This window comes from Ascaphus truei, chromosome 9 (genome assembly GCF_040206685.1).
Source record: "Ascaphus truei isolate aAscTru1 chromosome 9, aAscTru1.hap1, whole genome shotgun sequence".
Lineage (NCBI taxonomy): Eukaryota > Metazoa > Chordata > Amphibia > Anura > Ascaphidae > Ascaphus > Ascaphus truei.
Genome location: NC_134491.1, coordinates 62,969,152 through 62,980,355, shown reverse-complemented (window position 1 = coordinate 62,980,355; position 11,204 = coordinate 62,969,152). Strand labels below are relative to the sequence as shown.

Here is an 11,204-nt window from a genome sequence, read left to right as displayed (position 1 = left end):
CCACTGCGAAAGTAAAACTGCCGATGAGCCTGTGCCGATACAGCCTGGCTCCCGATAAGCCTTCCCATTCGCCTTGTCTGCCGATAGGTGTTTGCAGCAGAGAGAGACAAGCGCAAACATCGGCAAAAAATAAAGTATTTATAAACAACTTTTACTGATAGTGTACATGTGCAGGGGGTCTCCGGAGCTGAACCGCATTGGCTTCAGGTCCGGGGACCCCCTGCTTCCCGAGATACAGGCCCCTTTATGAGGTGCCGGTATCCCTCTGCATTAAAATGTCCCGATCACGTGACCGCGGAATGTGACAAAGCAGAGGGATACCGGAACCCCCTAAAGGGGCCTGTATCTCGGGAAGCAGGGGGTCCCCAGACCTAAAACCAAAGCGGTTCAGCTCCGGAGACACTCTGCACATCTACACTATGAGTAAAACACACACATCAATAAAGACTCGTTCCTTACCTTTGCGGCTATGTGCTACGGTAACGAAGCAACATGAATGTAATTTTAATAATAGTGTACAGTGAGCAGGGGGTCCCCTGAGCTTAACCGCGTTGCTTTGTGGACCAGGGACCCCCTGCTTCCCGAGTTACAGGCCCCCGGAATGTGTCATCGGGTGGCAGTGTCACCGCCATCTTTATTGCACCCAATTCGCGCCGTGTCCGCTATAAATATGGCGGCGACACTGGCACCAGTGCCCCAAACCGGGGCCTGTAACTCGAGAAGCAGGGGGTCTCTGAGCCACAAATCAATGCGTTTCAGCTCAGGGGACCCCCTGCTCCCGCACAATATTATTAAAAATACAGAAATGCTGCTTCATTACCATAGCGGATAGCCGCTAAGGCAATGAAGGGGTTAAGGCAGAATAGCATTTTTATTGGGGACATTTGCCCCCAATAAACATCACAATAAACAACATACACCCCCTGTGTATTTAAAATACATAAACAACAATAAATACATTAAATACATATAGTACTCACCACCCATGTCCGTCTGCCACGATGAAGGCCATCCTCCTCTTCATCCTGCCCATGCCCCCTCCGCTGCTGCAAAACAGACACAAGAATGAAAACATCCAATGTAATTTCCCCTAATCTCTTAATCACTATAGCGGTTATTAACCGCTACAGTCATTAAGGGGTTAACCCACCCTCACCCACCACTCGGGATGCCTACATTCCCTCCCCTACTAACCCCCCACCCCGTGAGGCCTAGCCACCCTCACCCACTACCCACAAGGGAGGCCTACCAACATACCGTTAGGGAACCCCCCCCCACCCCCAGTACCCACAATAAAAACAATACACAGACCACAATAAACATCATTATATTTATTAAATACATTACCCACCCCCTGTGCCCCCCCATAAATACAAGATTGATCCTTTTACAAACAGGGTTCATAACGCAGCCCCACGCGAGTCCCCGGTAGGATGGAGGGGCACCTGACAGACCTACAGGATACCAGCAGCCCTTTTCAAACAGGTTCTGGTGGCCTGCTGGTGGGTCCCGCCAAGTGCCATGGCCCCCAGGTGGTCTCCTTGGGTCACCGTGGGCCACAATTGGGTCCCACGGTAGGCCAAAGGATGTCTGGGAACCCCGGGTCAGACCCGCAGGTGTCTGCGGGGCCTCGGGTGGTTCCCACGGGGGTCTGGGGAAGCAGTGCCCCCACAGATGTGAGGCCACCGCTTCATCCCCACAGACTACGGGTCTGCGGTGCCCCCACAGATGTGAGGCCACCGCTTCATCCCCGCATGTGTCACCCGTGGAACCACCAGCCTGATACCCGTGAGATACCCGAGGAGACCCGCAGGTGATCTCCAGAGGTCCCACGCAGAACCACGGAACAATAATAAACCTGGCCTATACATTCAATACATACACCCCACCCCCCCAACACCTACAGTACAATAATGTGCAAAATAACTATTATCCAGATAGGGATAATAGATTATTTGCCCATTATTAAAAACATTAACTAGCATATTCAAATAAATAAAGTACTTCTGACCTCATCAATAAGAAGTCTCCGTCGCCAGCAACATCCTTGTCTTGCCCACAAAATACATAGCCAAAACAAAGGAGACCACCTGGGGTCCATGGCGCTTGGCGGGACCCACCAGCAGGCCACCAGAACCTGTTTGAAAAGGGCTGCTGGTACCCTGTAGGTATGTCAGGTGCCCCTCCAGCCCACTGGGGACTCGCGTGGGGCTGCGTTATGAACCCTGTTTGTAAAAGGATAAATCTTGTATTTATGGGGGGGCACAGGGGGTGGGTAATGTATTTAATAAATATAATGATGTTTATTGTGGGTCTGTGTATGGTTTTTATTGTGGGTACTGGGGGTGGGGGGGGTATTGGCCCCAACGGTATGTGTGTAGGCCTCCCTTGTGGGTACTGGGTGAGGGTGGTTAGGCCTCACGGGGTGGGGGGTTAGTGGGGGAGGGTATGTAGGCGTCCCGAGTGGTGGGTGAGGGTGGGTTAACCCCTTAATGACTGTAGCGGTTAATAACCGCTATGGTGATTAAGGGGTTAGGGGACATTGCTTTGGATGTTTTCATTCTTGTGTCTGTTTTGCAGCAGCAGAGGGGACATGGGCAGGATGAATAGGAGGATGGCCTTCATCGTGGCAGCCGGACATGGGTGGTGAGTACTATATGTATTTAATGTATTTATTGCTGTTTATGTATTTAAAATGGGCACATTCACTATTATCCCTTTGTGGATTATAGTAATTGTGGCCATTACTATATTGTATGTGTTAAGGGGGGGGGGGGGGGTTATTTCTTTATAAGTATGTATGTGTTTAGACATTAATTTGGGGGGGCACATAATTGGTACTGCAGGCCTGCGGGTAACACCCGAGGGCCCCCACCGGCCTATAGTATCATTGATGTGCATATATGTGTATGTTAGGGGTTGTTGGGGTTATATATATATATTTATATTTATTTATTTATTTATATAGAGATATTTATTTATTTATTTAGATATATTTATTTATTTAGTGTGGGGCTGGTGTGTGTGATTATTTTTTATTGTGCGTAGCGGGGGTGGGTGAAGGGGGTATTAGCCCCAACGGTGGTTGTTTAGGGCTTGCGGGCGGGTAGCGGGAGGGCTTAACCCCTTCATGACCGTAGCGGTATTAACTGCTACGGTCGTGAAGGGGTTAAGTGCACCCGCAACCCCCCCGCAAGCCCAAAACAAACAACAAGGGCCAAATACCCACTTCACCCACCCCCGCTACCCACAATAAAGCTGGCACGGTGGGTTAACCCCTTCATTGCATTAGCGGTTAGCCGCTAAGGTAATGAAGTGGGCTGTACATGCATTTTTCCTGCCTCGGATGCATGCCGGGGGGCTCCGGTGCGGGTATCAGCTCCGGACCCCCCCGGCATCAGTCACATGCAGGAAAAAGGGCTGATTTTTTTTAAGTGTCGCCCTTGCCGATGCTTCTCCTTCACCAACTTGCCAACTTTTGTTGGCGGGAGGAATTGCCGAAAAACTCTCCATTCTGGAGTGCCGATCAGTGCCGAAGAGCTGATCGGGGCTGCCTGAATTCCACCGGGTTCAAAAAGTGCAGATAAGTGGCTTATCGGCAGCCGGGTGCCGATAATTTTTTATAGGGAAGAAAAGTTGCCGATAATTCCCAGTTTTCGGCGCTTACTGAATCTGGAGGGCAAAAAATGGCGACAAAATGCCGAAAAAGCCTTATCGGCGCTTACTGCATGAGGCCCATAATCTTATGTTCCCTTTCTTTCTTCCGCCTACTCGCTATCCCTATGAGCTCACCTCGTAGTGTCGCCTTATGGGCCTCCCATAGAGTAGATTGAGACGTCACGCTACCAACGTTCTCGGTGAAATTTTCCCTGATTTTGTCCCCTACTTTTTGTTCAATCTCTGGGATTTTTATTAGTAACTCATTGAGTTTCCATGTCGCTCCTGGTCTGTCCAGTCTGAAATCAGTGCACCGCAGCTCTACAGGTGCATGATCGGACCATGAAATATCATGGATTCCCGTGTGGGAGATCTGCGAAACCATTCTGTTGGACACAAAGAAGTAGTCTATCCTGCTGTAGCGGTCGTGTGGGTGTGAGTAAAATGTGTATTCTTTTTCGCCATGGTGCTGCTCGCATCATATGTCCACTAATCTATTGGTTTTTAGGCCTCGGACCCAAGCGGCTCTGCTTTTTGGGTGTTTAAGCCCACCTGGAGTGCATCTGTCTGTGTGTGGGTCCAGCGTGAGATTAAAGTCCCCTACTAGTATTATACCGCCCTGCGCTACTTTGTGTAGGATCGTATAGAATCTATCCATAAAGGTATCAGCACGGTCACTGGGAGCGTATACGTTTGCTAAAGTGAGAATGTGCCCTCGGATGGCGCCCACCACTATTATGAACCGACCATTGTTATCCCGTTTAGTGAGTTTAATATCCAGTGCTAGACGATTGTGTACCAGAATTGCGACACCTCTCTTTTTCTTGTTAGCTGCCGCTGAGACCCAGGTTTGGTATCTGCTGTCTATGTATTTTGGGGAGTTGTTTTCAGAAAAATGTGTCTCCTGAAGTAGGATGACATCGGGGTCACTTTTTTTATAATCAGTCATGGCCAAACGGCTCTTGTGGGGCTATTAAAACCTTTCACGTTGTGTGAAATCACTGTTAAATCCCTACCCATCAGTGGTTTTTGGGTATCGCCTTGTGATGGAGGCTTGTGTGTAGACCGGGGCACCTCAATGTCTCTGCTGGCACCTCTGGTTCCCAGTTCTTTCATGTGCTCCTCTGGCCTGTGTGCAGGGGAAACAGAAGGGTACATATACGGGGAACATAGAAAAAACAACACCAAGACAAGTAAAACATTCGGTGTACCACTGGGTTGAGTCCCCGTAGCCACCTGAATTGCCCCTCCTGGGGTTCCGGTCTGGGCATTTCTTCCTTTGGTCTTGCTAATTTGCTCCTGGCCCACGATTACCGGCCCAGTGGGGTCTTGCATGGGCCCCCTGAGGACTGCTCCCCAGGTACCCATGTGGAGTCCCATGACGATGGCTGGCGTAGAGCTACCCCCCCGCCTCTAAACAAGAAACATTGTTAACCTCAACATCCGCATTATCAACGTTGCAGCAACTCAGCACTCCCTATAACCTGTTCAGGTCCCTTGACCTACTTCAAGCTCCTCCACCCCCTGTGTCTCCTAGCCCTCTTTGTTTGCCTGCCCCTCCATTCTCCCCCTTCTCTAGTCTTGCCTCTGCTATCTTGTATGCAGGACCTAGCGGGTGCGAGTGTATTCTCCATGTTTTGTTAGGAAGCATCATTTCCTTTTTATCCCTGCTGGGTAATGAACGCTAAAAGGGTTCCCTAGCCTTTCTTGCTGGGGGTTGTTGGGTAGATGCCTATCCCTATGCATGATTCTCCCCCGTTTTCCTGTGCCCAAGGGAAACGTTGATCTTATGTTACCACCGTATGCTGCCTGTGGCCTTATTGGGGCTTATCTGGGGCCTATCTGGGCTCATTACCTTGTATACTTGGTGGTCATCCCATCGGGGGCCTGTTGTGGCTTTCGGCCCTGGCTCCCCAACCCCCCCCGGGTCTCCTGCTGCTCTGCGTGCTGTTTATAGCCCCCTACTCATGTCTCTAGGGGATCCCCCCGTCTGTTATTGTTGGCATGGCCGCGCTGCGGCGTGTCAGCCATCCACTTCCGGTATCGGTAGTGTTATGCCTCAACCAAGATGGCCGCCCGGCCCTATCTGGTGACGTCCATCCGGTTTCCATCATTCTGCCGCCGGACATCCTCGGAGGCGGATGTCTTCTCGTCCTGTCTTCCCGCGCTGAGTGCTTCTGCATCCGGTGCTGTCCTTTGAGCCCGCCATGACCCAGAGCGCCTCCATTTTTCCGAGCGTGCGTTTCACGGCCTTCTTCCAATGTGCCGTCCTCCCTACTCGGCCGTAGTACCAGGTAAGTGCTGGGACATCTTTGCAGGACAGGTTGCCGCTCCCTTTGTCATCGCATGTAGCATCTTTGAAGCAATAAGGGGGTTTATTGGGGCTTCTTCATAGGGGAGGGCAGTAGGAGACCTCGTAATCCTCTGAACTGTGTGTTATAGGGTAACAGCGCCATTTTGGCTAGAACTTGCGCCGTAACTTCGGCAACTGAACCAGGGAAATTGTCTTTTATTTATGGCCCTTCACTCTTTCTCGGTCTCCGCCGTTTCCCGGTTTTCTTGGAGGTGGCGACTTGCTGCCATTCCGTGTCCGGCTCCGGTTCCCGCCAAGGTCCCGGCGCCGGGCCTTCCTTCACCCCCTATTTTTGGAGAAAGTCAGTGCCCTCTTCGGTTTCCTTTATTGAGATGGCCCTCCCGTTCCTGATGACCATCAGGCTGAACGGGAAAGTCCATCGATAGCGGATAGCGGACCCTAACCCTAACCCTAACCCTGTCACGGAGTACTTGCACCGGGCTAGAGTTATAGGGGAGAGATCTTAAAACAGCTGGAGGGCGGCCCCCTCAAATCTGCAGGCTCCCTCACCCCTTGCCTTTTGAAAGACCGCTTCCCGCGTTCGGAAGTAGTGCATATGGGCGATGATGTCCCGCGGTTGCTCATTAGCCAACGGCCTGCTCCGGAGGGCACGGTGGCAGCGGTCCATCATCAGCTCTGCCGCAGGAACGTCTGGGAGCAGGGTTTCCATCCACCAGGTGACGAAGTCCTCGATCGCGGTGACCTCTTCAGGGATGCCACGTATCCGGATGTTACTGCGGCGATCCCTGTTCTCAGAGTCCTCCTGTCGGTCCGCTAGATCCGAGATCTGGGCCTGCATGTAGGAGGACCGCTTCTCCGTTTTTCTGATACTTGTGGCGGCAGCCGCCATCTTGTCCTCCAGGGCACCCGTGCGCTCCCCCAGTCCCTGGACCTCTTTTCTAAGCTCCTGGATCTCTGCACGGAAGAGTGTTTTCATTCCGTTATACAGGCGATCGAAGTCACATCGCCGTACTGGTAACTGCTCCGGTGCCTCCTCCAAGTCCTCCTCGCGGTCAGAATCTGAGCCCGCGGCTGAGCTCTGCGCCATTTCTGCTCCGGCACGCTTTGCTGCAGAACGGTTCAAATATTTGCGCAGATCGCCTGTATTCTTTTTTTTGTGGACTGCGGGGCCATCTCTGATCGTTCCCTGACTTATGTGGGGGAATTGCGGTTCAAAACACAAGGTTTTGTGCGGATATCTTTGCGTTATTCGATTGGCGGGGGTAGGAGCTCAAGGCTTAAGCAGCTAACCACCACACCATCGCGCATGCGCCTCTTGTCATGTTAAGTTTAAGTCAGCGGAGGGCCATCCAGGATTATATGGCAGAGAGACATTCCAAAACTTTGGTCTGTAGAGCAGGTGTAAGGTCAGGGGTCAAAAATTAAATTTGTGTGTCGTCAGCATAGAGGTGATATTTGAACCCAAGAGATCTGATTAGGTCAACTAGAGACAGTGTGTACAGAGAAAAGAGGAGAGGTCCTAGGACAGAGCCCTGGGGTACCCCCACAGAGAGATCATAGAGGTGGTGGTGTTAGCAGAGGAGACAATGAAAGTATGATGGGATAGGTAAGAGGAGATCCAGGATAAAGCTTTGTTACGAATGCCAAAAGTATTGAGAATGTGAAGGAGAAGAGGGTGGTCCACAGTTTTAAATGTAGCAGAGAGGTAGAGTAGTATGAGCAGAGTGTAATGACCTCTGTCTTTGGCAGCATGGAGGTCATTAGTTATTTTAGTGAGAGCTGTTTCAGTGGAGTGAGCAGTGTAGAAGCAAGATTGTAGAGGATTTAGGAGAGAATAGGTGTTGAGAAAATGGAGCAAGGGAGAGAATATAAGACGCTAAAGGAGATTAGAGGCAAAAGGCAGGAGGAGGGAGACAGGACCATAGTTTGAAAGACAGGTAGGGTCAAGCTTGCTGTTTTTGAGTAATGGTATGACGGTTGCATGTTTGAAGGAGGAGGGAAAGGTACCAGAGTAGAGGGAGGAGAAATGTGTGTGAGCATAGGGATTATAGTAGGAGAAAGAGGTTTTAGGAGATGGGAGGGAATAGAGTCAAGAGGGCAAGTGATAGATGCAGTAAAGGAGAGCAGCAGTGCCATATTCTCATCTGTGACAGTGGAAAAGGAGTTAAGGAAGGCAGGAGGAGAGTTATGAAGAGGTGTAGAATGGGAGGAGTGAGCAGAGGTGATGTCCTGATGTATGGATTCCACATTTTCCTTGAAATAGTCAGCAAAGTCCTGGGGTGAGATGGAGGAGGAAGAAGAGGCAGCTGAGGGTGGTCTGAGTAGGGAGTCAATGTGAATAAGTCTATCCTGATTTTTGAAAAACTAAAAAGAATCCTATTAGTGTATTCCAAGCTTACAAAAGTGCTCCCTTCAAAGTTGAGATCATAGGGAGAGTTTGAAATGGAGGGAGAGGTCATTTAGAAAACTCTAACAGCAGGGTAAGATATGGGCCAGGAAGTGAACAATGTCTCAGGTGTAACAGAGCAATGGAGACACATGGAGAATAAGGATACAGGCTTTAGCAGATAATGAAGGCAATAAAGGTTGCAGAGAGAAATGATACATTTCATATAATATGGGGCACATGAGTGAAAGGCCAGAAGAGGGTTTGAACCAAGTAATATATGTATAAGTTAGTGTAGAATAATCAGGATTTTAACCCTCTGACACTGAAGGTTTTTAGTTGGGAGCATTACTATTTGATACAGTGCGTTTGTCTTGACTGGAACATTGTGAATAGAATGTAGAAGGAAGTATCTGAAAGTTTTCCAATCAGATATGTTTACACATCGCTTTTTCATCGCAATTTTTTCTGCAAATGTTTTGAATATTTTGCAATTTAGTAAAACTTGGATGGGAAAAATATCGGCCAAAAGTTGTTAATTGCATAAAAAATGGAACCTACACATTGGTCATGTAACCCCTTGAGATTTTCTTGCATTCCCCCCTGCCAAACCCTGCACATTTTGCGGAGTTTAAAAACTTTTGTGAGAAGTTTACACATCTCTAATTTCAAATAGTGTTAACAGTATCTTTGAATGAAGAGGACTTCTAGTCGTTTATGTATAAGTAAACTATGAGTATACAGTGTTAAACGGGATCTAAGCAGTCGACTATAACTGATCATATCACGCCAGTTCAGGGTGTAAGAACCTGAAATACAGTCTCAAGTTGGTTTTAAATGTGCAAATAAACTTATTCAGTCATTAGTGTTCTGCCTGCAGAAATGCAAGGTATACATGATTTTTGCAACTACCTACCTTTATTCTGGGTTTTAAAAACCATAAACAATAAGTGTCGACTTTCAAACATACATGTTAGTTTCCCATCACAGATATCACAGGAATCCTGTTTCCTGAATCTCCCTGGTAATTCCAGGGTAACAGTCTCCTTCTATGTAAAATGTTTGCCCTCTGTTGCAATTTGGGATTGGTAGCGATGATGACGAACGGACTCAGGGCTGAGTAAGAGCAAGCTAGAATTATTCTGGCATCAATAATGCTAGGATTCACATTAGACAGGGTCAGGGTGTAGATCCACATGCAGTTATCCAAACCAAATAACAGTGCATACGTGACAACAAGTAAGATGACAGCTCTAGAAGCCTTGTACTCAACTGATTTTCCTTGGTCTCTGCCCAAGCTCCGTATGCCTTTTATGGATTTCTCATGACAGACTAACACATACACAATATAACTACTCGCCAGAGTCATCAGCCCCACAAAAAGAAAGTCTCTGATGGCAAGGAATGTTCCATTAACAATATAATTGATGTAGGTCACAAAGTCTGTATCACAGTAGACCACACGCAATGTATATGGCGAAGTTGTGGTATTCTTCCTGGCTTGGTTGAACATGATAGCGCTAGGGTAGAACATAAGATTGATGCACATGATTGCAATAATGATGACCAACACATTCTGTGTCACTGTTTTCTTGAGATATACCCACAACCAAGTGGTTGGAGCAATGAGGATACATTGGTGACAGCTAAGCAAACTGGTGAGACAAATGGACATTGCCCTACTCACTCTATAGGTGAACATGACTAGTTTGCACTTTGTGTCATCCAGTAAGTCCTCCAGTCCGATGGCATTCAGGGACTGGGGGATGGCACGGGAGAGGACAACAAAAAAATTCACTAAAGCCAGGACCATCAGGATGATGTTGGTTGGCATAAGCTTCTTCTCTATTATCCTGATATAAGAAAATGTCAACAAAATGTAGGCATTGCCAGGAATCCCAATTACCACCAAAAAGAAGAAGCAGAAGGCGTTGATAAGAAGATACATCTCAATGATCCTTTTTCAGTTTCAGACACCTGCAAGCAGAAACATATTATACAATAATCTGCAGAAACAACACTCACTCCAAAAATCCAGCAGCAGCATGGGACTTGCATGTTTTTCTAAGTTGTGATAATAAAATTTGAGGGTGTTTTTCCAAATGGCTTCTACATAATTTACAACAACATATCCCAGAATCACAAAAACTAGAATGGGGGAAAGGTAGAAGGAAAACAGTATCCTTCAGATTCGTCAGTATTTCCCATTACGAGGTTCCATTGTGTAACTGCTCCTATAATAATTCCTCAATTCACTGACTGACACAAGCAGATCCAAGTTGATGCAAAGAAGTTTGATATACTGTATTGAGTTACAGTAATATCGCATGAATCTGACACTAAGGGGCCTATTCTTGTAGCTTCAATTTTTTCTTTGCAAAATCTAACGAGTTGGCATGTTAATAGCTCATGGTATGAAATTTGTGAAAAAACAGTATTCAGTCAAATTGCATTTTATATACCGTTTGTTGAAAAATAATGACATACCACACAAGTTTGTAGTGAGGACGAGGGAAGCGGTCCTAACTTTATAGTATCTCCAGCTGTATACTGTATATGATTTTTTTTGGGCAGGCAGACAGTCTCTATGTGAGCTCGCACTGTGAAGTTGGCCCCTCCCTTTGGATCCTACTGCAAGGAGCAAGGTGAGCCCCATGCCTCCATTCCCTTCCTCTCTTCCCATGCCTCTCTTCTCTGCCTTCATTCCTTTCCCTGCCTCTCTTGCCATATCTCCATTCCCAGCCTCCATTCCCTGCCTCTCCTCCTTTCCATGCCTCTCTGCCCTGTGGCGACCCCCCCTGCTGTGCGGTGAGCCCCCTTCCATCCGGTGACCCCCCAGCCATCCGG

At 48.1% G+C, this 11,204-nt stretch overlaps 1 protein-coding gene across 1 annotated transcript; it reads right to left on the bottom strand.

The window, feature by feature from the left end:
* Nucleotides 1-9,330: 9,330 nt before the first annotated feature.
* On the bottom strand, nt 9,331-10,329 carry LOC142503276 (olfactory receptor class A-like protein 1). Its single transcript, XM_075615437.1, has one exon. The coding sequence runs from the start codon at nt 10,303-10,305 to the stop codon at nt 9,331-9,333; it is 975 nt and encodes a 324-aa protein (XP_075471552.1). The 5' UTR covers nt 10,306-10,329.
* Between the last annotated feature and the right edge of the window lie 875 nt (nt 10,330-11,204).

Coding starts and splice junctions, on each gene's coding strand:
- LOC142503276 (XM_075615437.1), bottom strand. CDS start 10,305: ATGTATCTTCTTATCAACGCCTTCTGCTTCTTCTTTTTGGTGGTAATT.